The following is a 25,435-nucleotide window of genomic DNA, read 5'->3' as shown; positions in this document are numbered from 1 at the left end:
CCGTCTACGTAACTGCCCACTGAGTATGTCGTGACTCTCACACCTCAGATCACCCATAAGTGATTATCTATGCTGCAAGAGAATCAGCTAAATTTAAATATCAATCCCGCTGCGTCATCTTTTTATGATAACATGTCTATACACAATTAACAAATAATTAAAAATACATTTAACCATAAGTGAGATCCAAATGTAATCCAATGCTGTGGTCAATTATTAGCCTCACAGATGTCGTCTTTAATCTTCCAAGCTGAGTAAGCAGAGTTTGCAGCCTGACTTTGACAGGCTAGTAACTTATGGCACAATGTGAACAATATCTTGATTATTTTCACTTCTGTAAAGTGGAATACTTTTAGTTTTAATTATATATAAGACATATACAGGGGGGAAAAAAAAAGGAAGAGTGTGTTCTCATGTTGCATTGCTGCCAAGATGGCTGATACCACGTGGTGGGAGGGGGAGGGGGGTTTGGGAAAGACCTCTGCCAGGCAAATGGCCAACACGCCCTACAGCCCCAGCCAGAAGGCACTTGTAGGATCAAACTGTTTATGTGCTGATATTTGCAATGGCTGCATCTGAGAAGGGCTTTATTAATAGCCCAATTATATAAATGTGTGTGTGTGTGACGACAAAGCTAGTGTAGGCTACTTAAAATGTGTATAAATCACAGTAATATATACTCTTGGAACACATTTTATAATTGTCACCTTTGGTTTTGATGTAATTTAGATTTTTTTTACTTCTGTCATATAGCTTTGTGCTTTATGTATCATGTCAGTGCTGTTTTGTACCTCTGTATCGTCACATGAAATGTATTAATTACCAGTTTATCAGTGCAATTCTGCCTCAGAGTAATTTCTGTGTTATAAAATGTTAAAAATGTGTATCCATAGTCTTTATATGGTTGTTTTTTATGACATACCACTCTGATAATAGTAAAATTAAAGTATAAATAAATAAATAAAAGTACGAATAAATCTTGCCAAGAAATAGCTGTGATTCCAAACAGCCCTCTCTCACTTAAGAGCAAGTGACAACACGGCAGGTGCTGTCTCCTTTTACCATTACTCTGCAGTTGCCAAGTGTGAGTGGGACACACTGGCCGGGAATTCAGCACACACAGACAGCCTGAATGTGAGGCACTGCTGCCAATAACGTGTCAAACCATAGACACGTGCAGAATGGATCGCTTTATGAAAAGTACTTTCAAATGGCATCCAAAACATCTCTACAAACATTCTTGACTAAAGATACAGGCCTGTTCCTCTTTTGGCAAATATGTCTTTCTACTTGGCATAAATTTGATGTGCGTTTTAAAAGATTCATCAGAGAGCAAACATTATTGTTCAAATAAAAAGGGCAGATGTCATTTTGAAATTACCATTTGGTAAAAAAAACAAACTTTTATTGAGATTAATCTTTAAACATATATATATTTTTAACACTACTGGTTTGCAATGTTGCTTCCCTTTTATCCACTAGAGCTTGAGCACCTACATACTCAAGTTTGACAGACCCTCTTGCAAACCAAACATGCTTGTTGTGCAATATGATTAAAAAGAACCATAGATTTACAACTGACATTACATGGACACTGAAATTCAGACATTTAAAGACTTGACTTACAAATTCTTTGAGTGTTCGTACAGTTCTATATGTACGTATAAGGATATGGGGTAATGCCCCACTTTATATCAGGGTAATGCTGTGTACATACTGTATTAATAGATTTTCATCTCAGTTAATTACACAGCAGGAGCTGCTGTAGTAACACTCACCTATGCAGTCACAGCTTCTAGTCTTGCCTCTGCACCGCTATCACATTGCTTAAAAATGTCATGTGAAACGGATATGTTCAGGATTAAAATTAAAATAAACTACAGAACCTAAACTGTAAAACCACACGTCAAACAAAACAGCCAGCATGGAAATAGCTGTACTGCCAAACACAATAATGAATAGAAAGCACCATGAGTACAAGATAAAGGTGTACTAACTTCACAGAGAAGTGTCCACAAAACACCCAGAAACTCTTCTGGTCTATTAATGTGGTCACAGTAATGTGTCACAGGAGTTGCCTCCCAAGTTATGACTGACCATGTTAGAGCATTTTTTTTGCAGCTATTGCTGCTTGCGCGTCAAAAAGTGCAGCATTCAAAACAGCCTGCAACACCAGTCAGTACAACAGCCAGCACCTGAGAATAAGTAATTATTGATGTTGCCGTACCTTTTTTTTTGTATGGTAAGCATTTGATGGGCCGAAAGTTGTCTGTCAGGACAATATAAAGTTTCCAGCTTCTGGTTATCAAAGCTGTCATCATGTGTGTTTGGGTAATGTCACTGATGCTACAGTTGGGTATGTAAACCTCTGTGGATCTATAAATTCAGGGTGAGGAAGTGATGGGCTTTCTGAAATGCCATGCTCAGTGCCATCCCTTCTTGATTTGATTTTTCCTGATTTTCTTCCTGATTCAAAATGACCCATGCTACTACATCATTGGTAGCCATTCATCTGTGGCCACTTTAACATCGCAACATTAAGCTGTCAGCTCCGGTGTCGATTCTGTGCTGGTGGCAATTGTTGTCCCACTACTGGGGTTGGGCATATTTTAATGGTTTGCCTCCTCCAAAATTCAACAAAACAATAAACCTGTAAAGTGCAATTCAAAGCGTGCGTGAACAGGAGCTGGCAGTTGGAATTGGGCCATATTACGCACGTTCTTGTTGCACTGATTTCCAACGAGTCCTTCACAAAACAGGGCAGTGACTAAATGACAATTAACTTCAATTTGAGTGCAGTACCTGTCTTTAAACAGATTCATTCTTGTCCTCGTGGTTCAGCATATGCTGAGCAAGCTTTGCGGCACACTGGAAAGATTTGTCACACTCCACACAAACAAAGATCCTCCCGCCACAGGTTTGCTCCTGGTGAAGCTTCAACGTGGCTAGGTGGCTAAAGTTCTTGCTGCATCCTGTGCAGCTGTGGGGTTTCTCTTTATTGTGGATGTACTGGTGACGAACGAGGCGGGAAGCCATGGCAAACGCCACGCCGCACTCTGCACACTTGTGGGGCCGCACTCTGCTGTGAATGGCCTCGTGCTCGGTCAAGTTGGAGGACTTTGTGAAACACTTGGAGCACACGGAGCAGACGTACGGGCGCACCCCTGTGTGGATCTTCTGGTGCTCTGCCATACGACTGGCCAGAGCAAAGGCTTTTCCACAGTCGGGGCAGGAGAAAGGCCTCTCCCCCAGGTGCTTACGCTCATGACGCTTCAGGGAGAGGGGTTTATTGAAGGTCCTGCCACAGTGCGTGCATGGGAAGGGCTTGTCATTGGTGTGCATGCTCCGCTCATGCTTTCGCAGGTCAGAGGAGCGAATGAAATCCTTGCTGCAAGTGTCACAGACGTAGGGCTTTTCACCAGTGTGTGTGCGGATGTGTTTGCGGTAATCTGAGGACCAGATATAGGTCTTGACACAGAAGGGGCAGTGGTATGGCCTTTCACCAGTGTGCAGACGCTTGTGCTGCTGTAACGTGCCCTGATGAGAATACGCCTTGCCACATATATCACACACATGAGGCTTGAGGCCAGTGTGTGTCTGTAAGTGACTCTGTAGGTTGCAGAGCTTCTTAAAAGACCAGTGGCAGTGTGTGCACTTGAAAGGACGCTGTTCTGCGTCAACTCCATTGCGTTTTTTCATCGCTACCAGGAGTCGAGGGATCTTGTCGTCTGCACACTTTTTAAGAGATTTCTTAACTCTTTTTGAGTTCTTTTTGATCTTATTCCCCCCTCCTCCTGGAGAATATTCCTCAACATTTAGCTCTTTGAGCTTAGACGCCCTCTGTTTGACTGAGGCATCACTTTGTACCTTATGGCTTTTGAGGTATTTAGAGCAGTTCCTTTCCTTCTTTTGCACAGTATCCAAGAGCGCTTCATTAGATCCATACATTTTGCTGTTCTCAACATATTTTGTGCATTGTAACAATTCTCCACTGCTGTGGTCTTGGTCATCATTAAGTCCTGTTTCTTCACCTGGTAAAAGCTCAGCAAACTTTTCCACAAGAGACCAGTTTGGTGTTTGAGGGTTCAGATAAAGGATTCCGTCGTCACTGCTCTCTGAAAGTGAGTTCACACCTGCACAAATACCACCGAGTACAGAGTCGGTCTTCACATTGCGAGTGTTAGTTATGATCTGTCCGTCTGAGACAGACGGAGCGACACAAAGCCTTTCATGATGTGTCCTTCTACTTCGCTTGTCAGACCTCCTTGGGGAGATTTCATCAGCCATGGTCACAAATCATCTGCATGGGTTTTAAGCTGTTCAAGGTACTCCTGATGCAATGCCTCCTTAAAAAGACCTGAAAAGTAAAACACACAGAACATACTATGACCATCCTCGCCTAAGCCTAATGGGTCTTTAACACAACTTCCATTTCCTTCTGAATATAAAACATCATATAAAATTCTTCACCTTGATGTAATTCATAGCATAACTATCACAATGCAGGCCTACTTTACAGCCGAATATCTTTGGTATAGCCTTAACATAAACTTGCACCTTGCAGTCATAACTCCCAAACTTCAACACATGTTCCCCCGAGAGCTTTTGCTTATCTCCCCATAAAATAAACCGCACTCAGTCGACCTCATGGATCTTAACCTCAAAACTTTTAAAAAGTTTTACTGAGCTGCTTACCCTGCGGTCTCCCCCTCCGAGCAGGTCAGGTCCAGGAGATGCCACAGAGATATGCTAGCCCCGGGTCTAGTATAACTCTATGGGAGATGTCCAGTGGTGTTAACGGGCGGAGTTTGGCAGCAGGCGTCTCTGGGTCAGCATCTATCCTGCTAGTCAGCAACAGCAACGACATCTTAACGGCCTGGCTCGGCTTACCTTTCATTTACTTAATTTACCAGCCGTTAGTACACAGCCTGTTGAGTGAGTGAATTACACGGTCAGTATCAGAGGCGGACAACTTCAAATTCCCGTTATGATGCCCAGAGACAGACATTTTTAACCGTTTGTTAGCAAAAGTAAGACAGACAAACCTTTATGCTAACTTTTAGGTCACTTATACTTAACGTTAGCCGTGTGAGTTTCTTGTATTCCTGACGGCAGGCTTATAAAAACGGATGTCACCGACGTTTAAAACACTAAAGATGAAAGCCGTTGTTGTCATGTTTTTGAGAATATGTAAACGTTTGTTCTTCCGCCATGTTGGCCGCGTATTGATATTTTAATGAACTATTAGGGTTATGCGGTCACACGTTCGTTAGTGAGCTTAGTTAAGTGAAACAAACGTCAGATTTATCCTGTATGGAACCTATAATACTAAATAAATGCCCACGTATTCAGGCTTTAATCGTCATTTCCGTTGAACTACTCTCTCTTTGTGAACGCAGCACATTCAACAGCAGTTATGAAATTCAGTATCACATTAATGATGCATTCCAGATCCCCGCAAAGATGCAGGAGCTTTCACCTTTATTTTAAGTTCATGTGTATTTTCTCGTCATGACTTCAAGATGTCGCTGTTTACTCGGTTGTTTTCACGAACATATGAACCGCAGACTGTGGAAAATCCCCGGCTCCACAAAAAGAAATAAAAGAAGAAAAAAATAAATTCTCCGAGGAAATCTTATCTTAGAATATGTCTCATTGTGGACATGTGTGTGGCTAAACAATACCAGAATGTTCTCAATTGAACCTTTGGAAAAGAGAGTAGAAAAGGATGTGTGCCAGCTCCCTTTTTCCCCCCTCTTTTCATGGAAACAGAGGCTCTTTGTTTGGAAGTACCCTACTTTTTGAAGAAGGCTAATTGTATGTATCCATAGGCCTATGCTTAAAAACAAAAAAAAAACAAAATGGGGAATGGCTTCAATTTTGTGTGACTGTGTGCAGCTCTTGTTCTTAGATGATAAATAAGTTGCAATTCAGTTTTTTGTCAGTAGGTGACCTCCTATCCCTTTCCTATTGATGATTTGGGAACCAGTCAAAATTATGTTGGAAGCGGTATATTTAATCATTAGTACTACTACCTGTATTGTCAAGAACAGGCCAGCAGTTTTGGGTAATCGTGGATTTCCTATAATGTTTCTTCTCTCCTGAAATGAGAGTCACTAGTTGGACAGACTCCTTGGCGTGGTGATCACTGGCCTAGAGGCAGAGAGCGAGCTGTTTCTCTTCAGACAAGACAGAGGCCCTCTCTTGTACACTGCAGAGACAGACAGGGTTTGAGCAGCCTGCATGTGTTAAGTAACTGAGAGGTTCTCGTGAGGCTAATGTCGTAATTAAATGGACTGTGCTCGTCTGCACTAAGAGCATTTTCCCAGGAGAACAGATTGAAATTGGACACTTTACAAATCACCTTTACGAAGCTGTGTTTTAAACTCAGATGCCCCTTGTTGTCTACACATATCAAGTTTGAGTCTCTGTGGAGTTTCTCCTGCGTACAGTTTCCCACACAACAACACCACATACATCCTGGTAAATTTCCTAATGCAAGCTTTTTGAACAATGTCTGCTGTGTTAACTAATGGCTGTACCTGGAAGATGCCCTACCCTAATTTAGGAGTATGCCATGCAAATAAACAATGCATATTATGAATAACAACAAAAAAAAGCACAGTTGAGAGTTGCCGAAATTGCCAATGACCTCTGGAATAATTGTAGGCCAACATTATGACTGGCAACTCCAGCCTTTCTGATTAGATCTTGTTATAGTTATATAACTGTGTCCTTGTGCATATGTGGGCTATGTGTTATACAACACAGTTTGCCAGTTTTCAAGGAGTTTCATCTCCATTTGAAGTCATGACTTGTGAAAATCAAAGAATTAAGTTGTTTCCAAAAGGACACATCAAGTTCAAACTTTGTACCTTACTTTAAGCTGCCGAAAGCAAACCTCTTTGTCCATTAATAATTTAAAGTGACAAAAAATCATCAAATGTCCATGACTCTGAGTCTTTGTGTTTGTCAACTGGAAGCTGTCACAACAAAGCTGCAGTGGGTGTTACGTAAGTGTCTTTTGTAGTGACGTAAAAAATGAACCCAGATACTGAAGCTGTACTAACAACCAGTTTAAGGAGCATCACCCAGGAAATCCCTGTGGGGATTAAAAAGATTGCGGTTTGTTAGTTTACTGGGTGTTTGTGTTTCTTCCAGACCCCCGGCCAGGAACGTGTTTTCCCCCTCATGACCGCTTCAAAGTAAAATAAAGGAGAAGACAAATGCATGCTTGAATTTGAGAAGTCCAAGCTTCAATCAAATGCTGTCCATTCATTTAACATGTTGCTTTACATTATTACAGTATGTCTGTTCATCCAAACTGAAGTATGTGTGTGATTTACATGTGATCTGAAAGGATAAAGAAATTAAATATGCTTTGCTAGAAAGCTGGACACGAATGAACATTTCATTGATATATATACGCAACACATGGGCACACTGCGCAGAAAAAGTGCAGAGTCATTCTGGAAGTGGGTCTTGAATTTCACGGTGGAGTAGCCCGCCTTAATTGAGAACATACCGGTCTTGGAATTTTCCACAGACCTCTGTTCTCCGGCTGTGGAAATTGTTGGATTTGCTTCACTATGCATCCAGTTGCATAAGTTGTAACCTACCGGCCACCGACTTCATTACACTATAACAGTATGTTCTTCCTATGTAGATTTGGCTTTTTTGCCAAATGTTTCTTGTGGTTTTGTAGCCTAATTTCAAAGCAACATTACATTTTGTTTGCTTTGTGTTATTGCACACATTTAAGTGTACATGGGATGATTTGCTTGATGTCTTCATAGCAACACATTGTGGCCAGAAGAAGCACACAAGGTGGACAAAGTGACAGAAACACTGACTGACTGTGATCAAAAATGATCACAGGGTTGATTTAGCATCTTTATGACACACAAGACAGACCGATACAGTGGGAGGTGAGGGGGACAAACTGAATTTAAATGTCGATGTTGTCTTGATTATCAGATGCAATCACAGGTAATCACTGTTTATCTTAATCTACTCAGACAACAAGCATCAGGCCTCAAGCCACTTTCTCTGCCACGTTGTCTTATCAGACACTGTAAAAAGAGACAGTTAGGTACATTGTCAACTTTTTGTGTCCTGATGTCCATAATGACTTGTTCGGTATGTTAATGTCAAGAAGAAGGCTGACAAGCTTAACAACTGTCAATGGCACGCAGAACTGACAACTCTAATGTGCCATCTAAATATAGTAGGAAGGAACAGTTGTACCAAAGCACTGCAGAGGAACATGCCAGTAAGGAGTTGTATCAGATTATTGACGTTGTTTCCTTGAAGGAAATGTGAGTGTTGTTGTCTTTGCAAGGAGATCAGAGTGCTGGTTGTGTAGTAGAGTGTAGTGGTTCAGTGTAGTGGAAAGCGTCTGCTAACACAGGATGTTGAACTGGGGGATCCTACTTGATGGGCAAAGCGCCACCTGCTGCTCTCTCTCGCTGTTTTTGTCATAAATTACAACAACTGTGGAAGTGAGTGAAAGAATTGATGGGACTCTGATCTTATGAAGCCACTAACACGCATCACCAGGGTACCAGTTCATAATTTAGTGCATTAGGAGACTTAAAAACTGTGTGTTCCAAGCTGCCAGTATAAACCCTGCACTCTTTGTCCTCATTCTTTTAAAAAGGCAGTTATACCTACAGCTACAATAACACCTGTAGGCTCTCAGTTTACATGTATTGTCATTCTTTGCGCTCTTCATGACTGCCCAACCTTTCTTTTTAGCAAATCTAAATTTGAGCCTATTAAGGGCAAGAATGAACTTGCACGAATTAAATTCACCTTTGTTTGTTATTTCTATCTGCCATCAGCAATTGAATTTGACAAGTACTTAAATGTGACGGGGTTATAGTCCAAAGGCATCAGATTTAGTTTCATTAAAGGCTTACAGTAAATTGCAAGAGCACTTATAACTAATCCATTTAGTGGGAACATCTCCATGTTTTATGGTAGAGTTTGATTGTTGGTTAACTGCCCATACTGAAACTTAGATTTAGCTGTTGTGTAGTGTTAGTCCATATGTATGTATCAACCTATTTTTGGTGATGTGGTAGCCATTTTGTTTACATCACAAACTGTACTGCACTCCCTGATATAGTGGCCAATACTGCCCCCTGTATTTCGCAATTTCCACCCAGCTGACTGTCAGTGTTTTGACACTCAATATAGTTCACAGCTGAGTTTCAAAACATTGTGAGCTAGGAGGACATGCTGCACCGTGCTACGCCACCGTGTTGATGCTTAAATCACATTTTTAATCTTTTTGTTTATTTAGACCAGTTGGAAGCGTTAAATCATGCTGTCTTCAGCTGACCTCATGCTTTAAGGCAGGAACATCCTACATTTGTCCCAGGCTAGTTTTCTCTTAGCTGAGGTTAGCATGCGGTCCAGTGAAGCTCAGAGCATGGCACAAACATTAGCATGATTAAGACTTTTTTTTTTTTTCAACAAAATCCATCATATATTATAAAATATGTTGGGGTTTTTTGTAATTCCTACAGCGGCGACGGTACATTTTCCCAGAACTGCTGATTGGGGAGTTTTTGTGTTATCCTATTTATGTCAGGCCCACGAGGCACGGCTCTGTCTGCTTTTTGCTCACCCCTGTGCTTACTTTGTGACCTTTGTGAAATTCCATTATCTTTGTGGCTGGAGGATGGGGGTGGTGTTGCCTTCACGGTTCCTGAAGGTCTTAGGATGGGGGATTGTAAAACTGCAGGATGGGATTTGACAGTGGGGGAGGTGAAAAAAAACGTGAAGACCGACGAAAGAAGCAGCCTGGAAAGAAAGTCCAAGTAAACAAATCAATTACGAAAACATCTCGCTTCTGGGTTACTTCTCAAATCTATATGTTTCATTATATTCAGATAAACTGTGAGAAAAACAAAGATAGTTAACTTGATTAGTTTGTCTTGCAGGGAAATACTTGTTTGTCATATGAGGTCATTACAAAAGGCTCATGAAAAGCAGGCAGAACACAGAGGCAAAGTCTTTCAGTATTTTGTTGCAGGTCTTACATTTTTCTGAAGGACATAATGTAGCATGCACGTGTACGCTCATAGAAAAAAAAAAGAGAGAGAACTTTTTGTCCCAGCTGTGTATTAGCAACTTGACACCAGCGACCTCAGCAAAACAGGGTAAGAAAAAACAACTTTCGGGGAAGAAGTGTCTAGCCTGGTCTTGTCAGCCAAACACAGAGGAGAAAAACAGGTGAAGCTTTTGACGCATGTTTACAACTCCTTGTGTTTATAATGACTTTCAGTGTAGATTACTGTATACACCAAACCTACCACCCGTCTTTAGAGCGGCTCCTCTGTGGGTATTAACAGAAATGTTTACACCAGAGTCAGTATTTTTGCAAAGAGATGATATAGAAAAATTCAGAAACTAACCCTAACCCATTCTTGTAGAAACCATCACATACACTTTACGCAAAATGAATGAAACAGTGTAGTGATTGTAATGACCACATGGGACTTAATTAAATAGAAATCCACGCGGTATAGCAACGTTTTGGATTACCCATAGTGAACTAGACTCTTAATCTTACGCTGCAAATACATTCCTTATTGAGAGTTGGATGAGAAGATTGAGACCACGTGTCTGTCTGCTAAATATGGAGCTACAGCCAGCAGCCAGTTAGCATAGCTTAGCATAGAGTTTGGAAATAGGTCGAAACAGCTAGCCTGTCCAAAAGCAGCAAAAGCCACTTACCAGCCTTTCTAAAGCTCAGTAATTAACATGTTGTGTCTCGTTTGTTGGTGTAAAAATGACAATGTGGTGTGTGGTGTGTTTATACCTCATTGTCATGCATACAACCCCCCCCCCCCCCCCCATCAAAAACGGCAAATTGTAATTTTTACGCTTTGGTTTTTGTACAGATTAAACAAATGAGATATAACAGGGGTGCTTGTTGGCAGGTTTTGTTACCTTTGGTTGCTGGGCAACCAGCAGCTGTTTCCCCTTGCTTCCAGCCTTTGTGCTGAGCTAAGCTAACCACCTCTTGGCTGTAGCTTTATGTTTATCCTACAGACATGAGAGTGTTAGTGAATAAGGGTATTCGTTAAATATACGAACTATTCTTTTAAGAGTTATTTTTTCTATCCCCAGGTTTATATTGTGACAATTTAAAATGTAAACCTGATCATTTATTTATCCCATAAATCCTATGAATGGAGATTTCTGCCTGTTTACATGATGTTTTGTATGTTAACATGCATTGAGCTTATTCTCAGTCATGAGAGAGCCTGTCACTTGCATGCTGGCTCTCTCATGTTTCTTATCAACAGGTCAGCTGTGGTGCACGTGCAGCAGGACGGCCAAAGTTAATAGGACACGCACACAAGCACACAAGGAATCTCCTTGTCCAAACATTACTGAGTTTTTTGTGCAGAATGTGGTTGTAACCTGAATTGAATTTTAAGTAACTATATTCATTCTACTAGTCATAGATAAGATCCGAGCTGTAAGGTCAGAGTTAATCACGACAGCGAGGACAGCTCTAATCATGCGACAGCCGTGTGTTTGTTTGAAATGCTGATGACGTTAATCACAATTTGTGGTGGTCTGATCTCCATGCTCCTCCATCCGGGGTCCTCTAACCTCTCCGTCTCACTGTGCGGCTCTGCTTTCACAGCTGCTCAAGTTTCCAACCATCAGGCCAGCCAGGCTGCGACAGTTTTCACTACGTCCCCAAACCCACCACCGCAGGAGAAGAGGCTCTGGGGGGAGGGGTGGGACAGAAAACACAGCCAGTCTGTTGTCACCAGTGGTAGCGGTGTTAGCTGCGGCTATAGGGCCTCCAAAGCAAAAGTCATATGATGAGATTAGAGCTAACGCAGGAAAGAATGGTGCTTCATTTGCTGTTTGGATTCAAGATATCTGATTAAGTCAAGAGCCTCTGATTGAACTGCAGTTCAGATGCCTCTTTAGTTATGATGAATAGTTTGTGTTGCGTGATGTAAAGAGGAAAATGAGATTATGTTGCGTGTCTTGATATGTGATACCACACTGACTTTTCTGGAGCCACAGATGCAGTTTGTAAACTATGTTCTTTGTTCTGTGCACTATACATATTCCTGACCTGCCTGGTGTTATGTAATAGCCTGGTATGGGGCCTCGCCCCCGCCTCTCTTCCACACACCAGATTGACTGAGCTTAGACTCCGGATGCCATGGAAACGAGGCTCTAGGCGTAATGTCTTGCCTCATGAGACGTACTCTTTGTCCAGTTTATCTGCCCATGTTATCTTATCTGAAATATCAACGTTTATCCTCATATTGTTGCCAAAGTGGCCCATTCACGCACTTTTACACCCGTCTGTACATACAGTACAATGGGATCAGATAACATAGGAGAAACTGAGGAGGGGCTCCCTCACTAGAATAGGGACATTTAAATACGTTGTGCAACAGTAAATATGCAGGATAATACACGTAAAAAAGGCATTTTGATTGGAGGTCCACCTCTTCAGGCAGCCTCAATAATAGAGTTTATTTGTAGTAAAAGTAAAAATGTCGTCTTATTTTGTCTCATGGTGCTAAAAAAGTGACAAAATATTACACTGACTAAATATCTGTGATTCTGTCTGATATGTCTGCTTGTGAGTGGTCTGAGCTTAGCTTGTGGGAATCATTTAAGTCATTTGACAACACAGACCAGTTATTAGAATTCATATGACAAAGCATCATCTATCTACATGCATTACTACTCTACTACTCTACCTACCATAATCACACCCCAGTCCAGCAGTGAAACCAAATTGGGGTCACCAATTTTGTCCCTATAAGGCAAACTGTCCCCAACCCACTGGTGTGCAGTCCCTAAATTTGTCCTCAGGCAACAAACACATCGACATCCTCGCTAAATTGATTAGATGACTGGCTTGAGATTCATGGTTCCTTTTATACCCAAGGTGTTTACCTCCTAAACCTCAGTCTCGGTATGTTTTACACCAGGCTTAATAAAGCATATCACCGTAAGGTCTCTGTACAGATCAACGAGTAAAGCATGGCATGAGACTAACACTGATGTCGCCCAAGATTACAGCGTTTTCCCAAAGAGCACTAAATACTTTTTAGATGTAAGGATCCTCCTGTCTTTTGTTCCCTATGCGTCTGTTTTCTACTCATTGGCTCCTGTTCGTCTCTATATACATGATATATATATACTTGTTTCCTGTTGAGATCACAACTCTTTCCTTCACCGACTTCTTGCATAAAAGTAGAGGTTCAATGTCTCACTCAAGGACACAGAAAAGACGTGGCTATTGAAAAGATAGAATGTGAGACACAAGAGAGCCTCTACAGTGTCACTGTCACCTTACTGACACCAGTGAGCCCAGTTCATGGCCCTTAGACTAAAATAAACTCTCAAACACACACACGGTTGCTCATGTTAAATTTAGGCTAAATGCCTAAATGAAAAGGATAAGCCACTCAAAGACAATGACTCGTTTTTAGCAGTAATTTGAACAACTGATTTCATCTCTGTCAATTGCATTATTTTTGTCTCAAAAAATCTGCTTTTAAAACTATAACTACTGTTAACCTACAACAAGAATGCAGCCTTATGAATAATGAAAGCAGACAAGATGTTCCCTGTGATGAATTACCAAATTCACTCTTCATGCTAGAGTGAACTAAATGGACACCGATGGCTGCAGGGAAGGTTGGAAAAATACATTCAAACAACTAAAACACTACAGCATGATTTGAGAAATGATTACTTATGAACTGTTGTTGAAAAGAAATGTTGTTAAAGTGGAGGAACTTTTTTTTTATTCAACGGAAAGAAAACTTATACCCCTTTATGATTGTTGGGTTCGCTTGTTGTTAGATTCTCAGGGAGCAAATGATCCCTGATTTTGGCAAGAAGACACGTTTGGCCTGAATTTGAGGGTTGACTCACCCTCATCAGTTCAGAACATACTGTGTTTTTATTCCAGTCAACCTGTTTTCAAATCATCGAATGTAACTGGAGGCAGTGACGACACTGAATCAGACTGTACATTACAATTAAAACAACATGGTGAGGAGTTTTAAAGGGGTGGGCAGTACATTTTGCATGTGCCTTTTAATGTGGTGATGGTGGTTAATAATCAGCATTAATTTTTAAAAATCACTTTAAGTTGTTCTTAAGTAACTGGGACAAATGTTTACTCTAATTACTAAATTGTATTAGTTGCGTAAAGTAGCTAATGCGATGTGGTGAGTTATGGTGAGTTATACAGCACACTGCTCAAAATGAACTGCCATCGCTCTCTGCGGGTTCTCAGGTCTCCTGACAGATTTTGGAAGGAACTCCCCATCCTGTCTTTGCTTTCCTGGAAAACTTTAAGAACCAGCCCATAGGTTATCGAGCCTCGTGTCAAAACAACATGCCAGAAAGACAGTTACACACGCTATGTTCGGTTTGGCCTGCGGCACACATGAGCAAAGTCAGTGTGCTCACGTGAGTGTAGTCACTGCCTTCATGAGGAAAATGATAAATCTGTTGAAACTCTTTGAAAGGTATGACATTATGTTGATTTTCTAGCAAAGCCAGACACTCGGTCTGTTGAGCTGTTTGAATAAGTAGGAGGATGTAGATGTTCTCTTTGTCCTAATTAACCGCCATTTGATAAAGATTACAGTGGATTTTCCCTTAATAGTGTTCACATTTCAGATATTTGTGTCAGCTGATAGTCTGGATTTGACAAACCGGTTTGTGTCAAAACAGGATATGTGTGGGATTAAACTGGGGTCACAAGTCAGAAGTAAAAATGTTAGCTGTTTATTAAAGATTTAGCAATGACAATTACAAAACACACAAAACAGACATGCATTATTAAAAAAAAACATACAAAAGTAGATTGGCTTACATAATGACCTTATCTATCCACAACATGATAAAAAACACCACTGTGACAGAGGCCAAAACTGTTAAAAACATTCAAATGCCTTTGGGATCCTTTGGGTCAGAGTTACAAAATCTACAGCAAAACCCCTGCTGCGCTTAGAATACAGAAGTACCTAAATCTTTCATCAGTCAAGTAAAAAAATTCAATAAGGTAAAGATCAATCCACTAAGTCTTGAAACAGACACGGCTATATACAGTACTGGTAATGACACTCGGTCTTAGACTGTTCATTTGCTGTAATCGGTGGGCTCCTCTCCCTCTTCTTTGAGTAAACACGTGCGCACCAGAGCCTCTGTGACGATGTAAGGGTCGCAGTTGGCGGACGGACGGCGGTCCTCGAAGTAGCCCTTCTTGTCCTGCCCGACCGAGCGGGGGATGCGGATGCTGGCGCCACGATTGGCCACGCCGGCGGAGAACTCGTCGATGCTTGAAGTTTCGTGGCGACCGGTGAGGCGCCTGGCGTTGTCGAGCCCGCCTTTGGGATCGTAGGCCCGGATGTGATACCTGTGTCTCTTCGCCAGCCTTTCGATCGACTCCTCAATGACTCTGTGAAGAAAAGAGGGAATTAGGAACACGCTCAAAACCAAGCAAAATTCAAACTCACACCACAGACCATTATTCAATACGCTGAAACAATGAAAACCCGTTCTTACTTCAGTCCACCGTCCTCTCGCATTTCCTTTGTGCTGAAGTTGGTGTGGCAGCCGGCACCGTTCCAGTTCCCAGGGATTGGTTTGGGGTCAAAGGACACCACCACTCCGAAATCCTCACACACCCTGTGAAGGATGAAGCGAGCAGCCCACAGATGGTCCCCCATGTTGATTCCTTCACAAGGCCCAACCTGGAACTCCCACTGAAACACAACAGAGACAGCATTATTAACATTATTATCGGGTATTACACAATTTGACTACCTAAGAATGCCATGAAAGTGGGACAAAGACAACAGGACAATACCTGAGCTGGCATGACTTCAGCATTGGTTCCACAGATCTGAACCCCAGCGTACAGACAGGCTCTGTAGTGTGCCTCCACTATGTCTCGCCCATACGCCTTGTCTGCTCCCACTCCGCAGTAATAGGGCCCTAATCAGGTGGAGAGAAACTAAATGTTAACACTCGGGTGTCCTTTAGGATTGCTAATATGTTAGATTTCAATAAACAATGAGACAAGCTAAAAACCCGATAATCACCTTGTGGACCTGGGAAGCCGTTGGAGGGCCAGCCGAAGGGATGTCCGTCCGTGCCCAGGAGAGTGTACTCCTGCTCCATGCCAAACCACGGGTGGTTATTCTCCACCATGCCCATGACCTTTTTACAGGTGTTGCGCAGATTGGTCTCTGTTGGAACAACGAAGGGGATTAGCTGAAATACGAGACGGCTTATAAATGCGACTACTTTCCGGCTTGTTCTTGTCTGCTCACCCGCTGGCTTGCGGTTGTACTTGAGCACCTCACAGAGCACCAGCTTGTTGGGGTCTTTTCTGAACGGGTCCCGGAACATGGCGGCGGGGATCAGGAACATGTCGCTGTTGGATCCCTCTGACTGGTAGGTGCTGGAGCCATCAAAGTTCCACTCAGGAAGATCTGACACAGAAAAAAACAACTGAAATCAATCTACTTCAAAGTCTTAAAAATGTCTTCAACCACGCAGTTGTGGATGTTTGTATTGATCATATAGGAGCCCGATCTTACCCTCAATCGTCTTGGGTTCAAAATCCAAAGTTCTGGTCTTGCAGCGCACTCCCTCGCCAGACCCATCTATCCAGATGTACATGGCTTGGACCATGTCCCCCTGGGGGAGATCCATGTACTGCTGTTTAACAGCCTTGTTCAGTTTTGAACTTGCTGAGGTGGCCATTTTCTTGACCCCCTGGACCTACAGAGTGGAGAGGACAGATGTTAAGCTTCACACGGTGGAGCCACTACATCTGAACACACATGAGAAACGGCACACACACACACACACACACACACAACCTGAGAGGATGTCACACAGAGTTGGCACACAAAAAAAGGTCAAGCTAAATATAACAATAACTACTTTATGAGCAATTATACAACAGCACCATCAGTGATTCTGTCTGATCAGCTGTTGCTCTGGCTCACATGGCTGCTGAATAAAAGCTCAGGAGCAGTTCAAAATAACATGAACACATAGTTACAATACACAACATTTACATTAGAGTAAAGTCAATATTTAATCATGCAAATAACAAGGTTAAAACCAAAAAGAACTTCAGTTTCCCAGATGTCCCTGAACATGCAACCGTCTGAGAGCCCTTACCGTTTGTTAAGTGTAGAAAAATATCAAGAGATTAAAAGAGTCTCTAGATGTGTGGTCAGTGTGGAGGCTTCTATTGTTTTTCATTCCTGCTTCCCTCTCTGCTCCCACGGTGGATTTATAGCGCTGCTGAGGAATCTCCGCCGCCTCTGATTGGCCGAACAAAAACACGTGACCACCAGTCCGTGATGCAGGGGGTGGGGGGGGTACTAGTCGCTGTGGTGAATTACAAAGAAATAAGAGTAGCTCCTCGGAGAGACTTTCAACTTTCACCAACATGTGTGATGCATGAAAACAGAAAACACAAACACACACACACACACACGAACAAGGAGAGCAAATCGAACAGGATTTAAAAATGTGACACGTAAACAAGCGGTGCGCCCCCTAGTGGCGCCACACCCCACCCTTAAATATAATAAACAGTACAGTTTGTTCTCAGAAGTTCAGATACTCAGTAATAAGCAATATTCAATATTTGATATGCCCTTGCTGTACTATGCTATTGTATATGTTGTACTGCATTTTATGCCAGTGTTCAGATCATTCACTTAGGTAAGAGTGATACCACAACTGAAAATACTTCTTTACAAGTAAAAGTCAATATTAGTACATCTTAAATCTCAAATAAAAGTACAGAAGCAAAAGGTATAGTATGATTATGGTTCATTAATGTAAGCAGCATTTTCATTTTGTAGCTGTTTGAGCTGTAATGTCAATAATATATAATGTTAATCTACAACAATGCATCATGTTTTATAAGATATAGTACAAAGTGCAATATTTGCCTCTGACTTAGTGGAGTTGAAGTATAAAGTAGCAGAAAAGGGAAATGAAGATTGAATGAATGAAAATTGTACTAAAGTACAATACTTGAGTACATTTCCACCATTGAGTAAAAGTATTTTCTGCAAAAAGTACATAAAGCATCAAAAGTAAAAGTTATCATTATGCAAATTGGCCCCTACCAGTGTCATATTATTGATATATATATTATAAAATTGGATGATTATTACTGATTCATTAACATCTAAGAAGCATTTTAACGTCGTGGCTGTGTTGAGCTCATTTTAACTTCTTTATATACTGTTGCTCAGTAATAACGCATCTTATTTTATAAGCTGATCATATATTTTGTATCATATTTTTAAATTATAATCAAAGTATCTACCAACTGTCAAATAAATGCAGTGAAGAAAAAAGTACACAATTTCATTTGGAAGTGGAAATATAAATTAACAAAGTATATCTACCTCAAAAAGTAAAAAATAGTACTATAGAATATAGATAAGTAACAAATGAAAGGGAAACGCAGAACAAATAAGGGGAGAACCATCAGTGCAGGTTCATCTATTCAGGGCACAGTGGGTCACTGAATGTTTACCACATGTTCCACACGTACCAGTCCTGAGCAGGTAGTTCTAGTTGTCATGAACTTGTCATTATATTTGGCAGTTGTACAAAAACGTTTACAAATAGGATTAGTGAAGAGTAGCTGAGATCAAGGCATTTCTGCCAGTAAGCAGAAAACTGGCTCCTCCAAAACAAGTTTGTCCTCTTAGACCATGTTGAAGCTGGTGAACACAAGTAGGCCTGGCATCTATCTGAGCGATCAACACTGAGCCTTTATGAAAATGTGTCTTCACTTGTCTGCCTGCGCAGCAACGGTGGGGATTAATCTATAGCTCAAGAATGCTGGTTTGAGCTCAGTTGTGTTGAAATCACAGAGCTGGTGCGCTCAGCGGTAGTTCTCGACCTGAGAACGACAAGGTTGACACAGATACAGGCTGAGGACACGAGGCTATGGAAGCAAAGAAAGGCCACTTACTTAAACTCCACTAAGTCATATATATATTTGGTGGGTGTCCTACGCTTTCTGTTGATCTTTTTGTTGATCAGAGGCCTCACTGCAGCTGCCGGCCCTTTGACAGGAGCCTCCGGAGCATTTCACAGGGGTTCATGTCTTTATATTTTGTCTAACACGAGCTGCAGGTCCATGCAGACCTACAGCGTAAAGTCACAGAGAGTCAAGTCTTCCTACAAGATGAGACCATCACTCAGCTCTGGCCAGTGTTATTTCACCACCAGAACTATTTTATCACATTGCCACATGCTGTTAATTATGCACCAAATGCATAATCAAATCAAAGGTACATGATCAATTAAATAATCAACTAAAACTATAAAACCTTTCCATGTCCTTATACCAGAAAGTCAGTATTGTTATCCATAACAACAACAGAGATGTAGTCAGACAGTGACATCTAGTGGCTAAAATGTAGAAGAGCAGAAAATTGCTCCATTGCCTTGTGTGCTGTTGAGCCATTTATAGGAGTTTGCAATAATGGTAGTTAATGCACAAATATCGGACCATAGTTTAGTTTTTAGCATGTGTTTTAGTTCTGCTTTTCAGTCTCGTCAAATTAAATTGCACAGCTCATTTGATATCAAATAAATACTATTTTGTTTTTTCCTCTGTGAATGTGGTGACGAAACTGAGGCCGTATTGTAATGTTCATGAGTGACTGTCAATGGAGACCGTTCTTCACACAACAGATATTTGTCCCTCCTACATTCACTTTCTATAGAGAAGAAAGTGATAATATGCAAATATGTGTAATATTTGTTGTTGCTGATACGATCAGAACATTAGAATGTAGATAATTACAGTTTCATCATTATGCATCATTATTAGGTGCAATAAATCTGGTCCTGTACAGGGCTGCACTGACATGTTTGGCACAACAAAGTAAAGAAAAAAACCCGACATAAAGTGGCCCAGCATAGCTTCAGCACTCTGTCATTGATTCTCCAAGTGTGTCTGAATTTATTCATTCAAGTTTTTCCATGAATCTGTCACCCACACATGCAGCACATCTGACTTTGACACCAGATCAGTCTATAATGAAGCGAAGCGCTTTAGAGAAACTGACACGATGTCTGACTTTAAAGATGTAACAATAATCTGCTTTAATTAACAATAATTAGTTTGCTCGGACATGCCCCCCCCCCCCCCCCCCCCAAAAAAAGTTCAGTTGCTTTGATGAAAAATCTTGAAATTACATTTGCTTCTCCCTCAGTGAATAATCTGTGAATAAGTTTCATTTCAAAAGTTCAACTGCTGGACAATCAAACAAGTGAAGTAACAAGAAGAAAAATCCAGTTTTGAGTCGAGTGGGGCTTTAAGATCGTCTGTTTACTGATGATTTTAGCCGTATTCAGTTTCTGCATGAGGCTCAATAAGGTTTCCTTCTTTGCGTTCATTCATTTATTCATTTCCACCACAGGGTGGCGCAACAACTCCACCTATAATCCAAACAGGATTCTTACTCTTCTGAAGACTGATGAAAGCCAAAAACATCAGCTACAAAGGTTTCTTGTTTGATTGCGTATAATAATAAATCTTACCTCAAAGGGCAATGGGTGTTTAAATGTAGATCTAAAAGGTGAACATTTGTTTTTAACAAGCAGGATGCTTTTTGTGTTACAGTGACATGTGCAATGATGAAATAAGATGAATAAGTTAGTCATTTGTAGAAGAATTCAAAAAGGTCATTTTTCCTAAACATATCGACAAATACGGAGAAACAAACTGCCTCTCTGTTTCTTGTGTTTCACGGTGATTCATGTTTGAGGACAGATATATTGGCCTGGTAATTTGCTTTCTGTCTCTCTCTTTTTGGACTTGGAATACTAAATATTTGGAGGGGATTTAAAAGACCATTAAGTGGGACACATAAAAGAGAGCCAGGCGCAGTGATGGTCATTTCACCCCTCAAACAGAAATGCTAATTGGCTAATTTCCGTTCTAACGTGTGCCATAAAAGCCTCGCCAACCCTTTTAATTATGCCTCCGTGAAAAGACTTTGCTTTGCACAATAAAAAAAAAATGGTGTCAATTAGTATGCGGAACAATGTTTAACATATCAGAAAATTAATCTACACAGCACTTTGAATTAAAAGTTTCTTTCTGGAATAACTGGGGCAGGCCAGCTGAGAATGCTATTGTATGTGGTCTAAATGACTCCTTTGTTACCGCTGTTGAAAAGCAATTAAAACAGGGATTCGAGTATGGTCGCCTTCTTCACAAACCTGTCAGTGTTATATTGCTCGAAATAAAAAAAAAAAGCTCTATGTCTGCTATCTGTTCAAACTGAAGCTCAGTCTCCGTTATGCCGAGCCTTGAAGTGAATTGGATTCTGGAAGGATAAAGTATGGAGAAATTGGAGGCCCTAACAGAGAGAGTCGCGCGGATGATTCTTGCCAAAGGAAGTCCTGTTTACTCTTGTTATTGTTACAGAAGAGATGAGCTTATCTGATACCTCGCTCTTATTAATGATGAGGGACTGTGCCGCTTGAATTTAAAAGCCGCCTCAGGCCATGTTTTTATGCAGCTGGACTATATTTCTCCTCCACACATCCTCCGCTTGCTCCACGACTGTTTTACAGCATTGTGTCTTGCAAGATGCGAGATGTATTGTAAAAGAAAAAATATGTAGTGTCGTTTTCTTTCATGTAACTACCTATATTGTCTCCTACATATCTAAATGATCAGATTATCAAATTATAAGCTACTGAGGCTAAAAACAACGCAATGTCTGAACAATGTCACCAAGCTTCTCCACCACGTTCTGCTGAGGAACCACCCCAGAGGCTGTCGACTGCGGCTAATTTCCCTAAAACACACTGCTTTAATTAAACAAACGAGCATAATAAAGGGGAAAAAAAGGGAAAGGGAGATGCTCTTGCTATTCCCGCGTGAGGAGAAGTTCATTAATATTCAGAGGCCCTGCGGGCTTCCAGGCATTTTTTCCTGCCGCTCTGCTCGGCCTTTGCCAGCAATAAGGCCGGCAAGGTAGGCTACAGGCAGCGTGCTGGTACTGCAGAGTTTAAGTGACTGTGCACTTAGCTCTGGTTAGAGGTAGAATTACTGCACACATGATGAAGATACCCTGGGTCATCCCGACTGCACTTGGCACAACTGAATGTTGTTTTTGCCTCCATTTAGAAAGGAAAATGAATACCACTCTCTTATCTGTCTGTTAAAGCTGCGGCCAGGAGCTGGTTAGTGTAGCTTAGCATGAAGAGAGAAAAGGTGAAAAATACTTGTACCAATACTTTACTAATATTTTGTTTTACCCTAAACAAAAGATTTAACGGACAGATATGAGAGTGGCATTAATGTCGATCTTCTAATCTAATTTAATCTTTAATGTTTGAAGGTTTTTTAGCTTTCTAGATTGGTTCTGAACCATTAATCTTGTATGGGCTCATATAAAGGTCATAGAAATGTTGAAATTATGTTCAGAGATAATCTCAAAGCCCGTGGTTGTATATCAACCTTGCAAGCCTGTGAAAAGGGGTGCAAAAATGTGCAGAGAAGATTTGCTGCTGTAGAAAAGAATCTGAGGCTGCAGCTGAATAAAATTAATGCACTAATTATGTCAACAGAGAATTTCCACAAAGGAAAAACTATCTTTTGTGAACATCTGAGTACAGATTCACAGAATACTGTGTGTGACACTAAAGTTACAAGAGAACATGCATTTACAGCTGCTCTAATGAGTATGTACGTATCAGCAGTGGATCAAATAACTGCGTGTAATGTGAAAGATGTCAATGATGGTGACAGACCCACAGAAGATTTTCACTCATCTCAGTTTCCTCAGCATTAGCTCATCGTGTCCAGCTGCAGCAGGTAGCTGTTTTCAGCAATAAGCTCTGACAAACCCACCGTACACTACCTGCCCCGCACAAACAGCCACCAGACAAAGTCAGCAACCAGCTGGGGATCATAGTGGAGCATTCAGCAGCTGAAGAGACGGATATTTTTCTCAGGAGTTGGTGGAGATCAAAACAGAGCTAAAAGGAGAGCGTGACCCCAAATTAATGCTAATGTTGCTGTAAATAGGCAGCTGTCTGCTAACAAGCAAGTTTGCCACGTAAGATGATAAAATGTCAATTTACAGCAATTTAAGGCACAAAATGTGCAGTTGAGATAGGTTTGCAGGTACAGTATATGTATTTGCATTTGGAAGCTGTTTCACAGAGTTAAGCAATATAATAGCTAATTTTTGTGTTCACCTGAATTATCTAAACTTTAGATAATTCAGGTGAACACAAATATTAGCTATTAGCTTTAGATTCTAAAGTATCTAATAGCACAAGATTCAGGGGAAGGTTTCTCAAAATAACACTGCCATTTCAGTTTCTTGAGAATAAACTTGATGCCCGTTTTATTCCTGCTTTGGGGCTCAATGCAACTTTTGAAAAAGCTCCTCAGTAAACCTGACTTTGATCAAAGAAAACGGCTGCTTGTGTTGGGGCGGGCGTTCTACACTGTAGGCTTGTTGTTGCCTTTGTAGTCGTGTTGCTGCCTGTCTCTTAATTGACAGGGAAAGTAGACCAGAATGCTATAGATTGTGGGTGTTATCTCCAGTCTAGCGTCCCCTCAGCACAGCGCACAACTCATTTCTCACTTTGGTTGCAGGGGCTTGGAGGCGCGTCTCTTTCTCGCAGCCCTCAGAAGTCAGGTGGCCCTCAGCCATTCCAGCTGTCTGTCGAGTGTCACTGTGAATCAGCGTCACGCAGGGGTGTAAAAGACAATCGCACAGTTTTACATGCTACATTTGCCTTTAATCGAGGGGAAATCGTGTGCAGAGCAGAGCCCCAAATAGAAATCTCCAGCAACACGTCTGTGCATGTGTAATTAGGACAGTAAATCTCCTAATTAGCTTGTTGCGTTGTCAGTGGTTGTAGCAGCATCCGGATGGGGTGGTGGGTGGAGGAGGAGGGTCTGGGGTGTGTTGGTGATGGTGGTAGAGGGGGGGTGGGGGGGATCCAGCAGATGGCTGCATGCTGTCTTGCAGGCACACAGTCATGGAGCGGCGAGGCTGAGGCTGTGTCAGACGTTCCTCCGTCAGGCCACTGCCAGGAGCCCTGCCGATCCCCCTCCAACCCCCATGCCCCGACCCCTCTCCCCTCCACCCCCAGCAGCCACAGAGGCAGAAGTTAAGAATAGAGGAAGTCTTGTCACATTGCATGTAAAGGCACCCTGCGTTCTGAGGGGTGATACACACTGGAAACAAACAATCGTGCTCGACTGTGCAACCCTCATGTTTGTTTGTTTTTCATCCCCCTGGTTATTAGTCCCTTTTGGTCAGATACTGTCACAGATCTGCACTGCTTACAGTTGAGTTTAGGTCTCAAGTTGACATAATCCAATGTGGGCCCTACTGTTGGCTTCTTTTTATTGAATAGAGTCTGAATATGCCACTGGATTACAGTACCTATGCTGATATCATTAAAGATTCTCTGCTGTCAAATCTTCTCTTTTCAGTTTTCTGTACTTCTGTATTTGTCAGGGGAGTGTGGACGAGAATGTTTTAATGAGATGACAAAGAGGCTTTGTGTAGGATGAGTGTGACCTATTCCAAAACATGGAACAGGATGTGGATGTGCTCCGGTTTAGAGGAAATACGGATGCAGAAATCCTAATTCTGTAAATGGAGAGTGTAAAAGTCCTCCTCAGTCGGTCGAAATTCACCCTATTTAGGACGAATCACTGCAGCTGCCCGGAGTCGTGCCTCAGCCCGTCTGAAATCTGTTCTGACGCAGAGAACAAAAGCAGTTTCGGGGACTTCCTCCTCCTCCAGATGTTGAACTTGATTCGAAAAGAAAAGGTGATTTTGAGGGGGTGGGGGAAGAAGAGGGAGGACGGAGGGGGGGGCAACAGCAGCTGCTGCAAGAAAGAGAGCAGACAGGGATGGAGCGTAATGCCGAAAGGTGAGGCAACAACACAAAAAACATTTCAGGGCCGCAACATTTGGGCAAAGTGTGCGCTTTGTTTGTCAGATGTTATTGTGGTTGATGGATTTCTCGCCGCGCCTTCTTGTTTTTCTCCCATAAAATCACATTTCATCCGTACACACCGGGCAGCCAACACAGACACAATAACCTGGAAAGATGGCTGCTCATTGTTTGATATTGAAAACCAGATAGCAGCTTGTTGATGAAGTATTAGGTGATTAAACAGATATAAGATTTCAGATAAAAAAACATTTCGATTCTTTTTTGGAGCAACGATTGTATTTGTGAAATGTTCTAATCTGGGTTTTTGTCCCTTTTCACAAACACGACATTATATTTCATGTGTATGCTGATGATGCTCAACTGTACGATTTCCTCGACAGCTCCTCTACAATCTCAACATGGCCGTCTG

The 25,435-nt window shown here is 41.6% G+C and overlaps 2 protein-coding genes across 2 annotated transcripts; both read right to left on the bottom strand.

The window, feature by feature from the left end:
• Positions 1–2,808: 2,808 nt before the first annotated feature.
• On the bottom strand, positions 2,809–3,699 carry znf648 (zinc finger protein 648). Its single transcript, XM_070908863.1, has one exon. It carries the CDS (start codon positions 3,697–3,699, stop codon positions 2,809–2,811), a length of 891 nt encoding a protein of 296 aa, XP_070764964.1.
• Positions 3,700–14,831: 11,132 nt separating this feature from the next.
• On the bottom strand, positions 14,832–17,309 carry glulb (glutamate-ammonia ligase (glutamine synthase) b). The gene is made up of 7 exons (XM_070908338.1): positions 17,218–17,309; positions 16,626–16,809; positions 16,356–16,517; positions 16,125–16,271; positions 15,890–16,017; positions 15,586–15,785; positions 14,832–15,478 (listed from the first exon to the last, which is right to left on the bottom strand). The coding sequence occupies exons 2-7, from the start codon at positions 16,789–16,791 to the stop codon at positions 15,160–15,162; spliced, it is 1,122 nt and encodes a 373-aa protein (XP_070764439.1). The 5' UTR covers positions 16,792–16,809; positions 17,218–17,309; the 3' UTR covers positions 14,832–15,159.
• Between the last annotated feature and the right edge of the window lie 8,126 nt (positions 17,310–25,435).

Source organism: Enoplosus armatus, chromosome 7, assembly GCF_043641665.1.
Source record: "Enoplosus armatus isolate fEnoArm2 chromosome 7, fEnoArm2.hap1, whole genome shotgun sequence".
NCBI classification, from domain to species: domain Eukaryota; kingdom Metazoa; phylum Chordata; class Actinopteri; order Centrarchiformes; family Enoplosidae; genus Enoplosus; species Enoplosus armatus.
This window is presented reverse-complemented; position numbering and strand designations above follow the sequence as displayed.

Bases quoted from the DNA above. Each gene is read 5' to 3' on its own strand.
- znf648 (XM_070908863.1), bottom strand. From the start codon at position 3,699: ATGAAAAAACGCAATGGAGTTGACGCAGAACAGCGTCCTTTCAAGTGC.
- glulb (XM_070908338.1), bottom strand. From the start codon at position 16,791: ATGGCCACCTCAGCAAGTTCAAAACTGAACAAGGCTGTTAAACAGCAG. The intron at 16,018-16,124 runs GTGATTATCGGG...CCACCTGATTAG, and splicing joins CGGCTTCCCAGGTCCACAAG to GGCCCTATTACTGCGGAGTG. The intron at 15,786-15,889 runs GTATTGTCCTGT...GTTGTGTTTCAG, and splicing joins CTGAAGTCATGCCAGCTCAG to TGGGAGTTCCAGGTTGGGCC.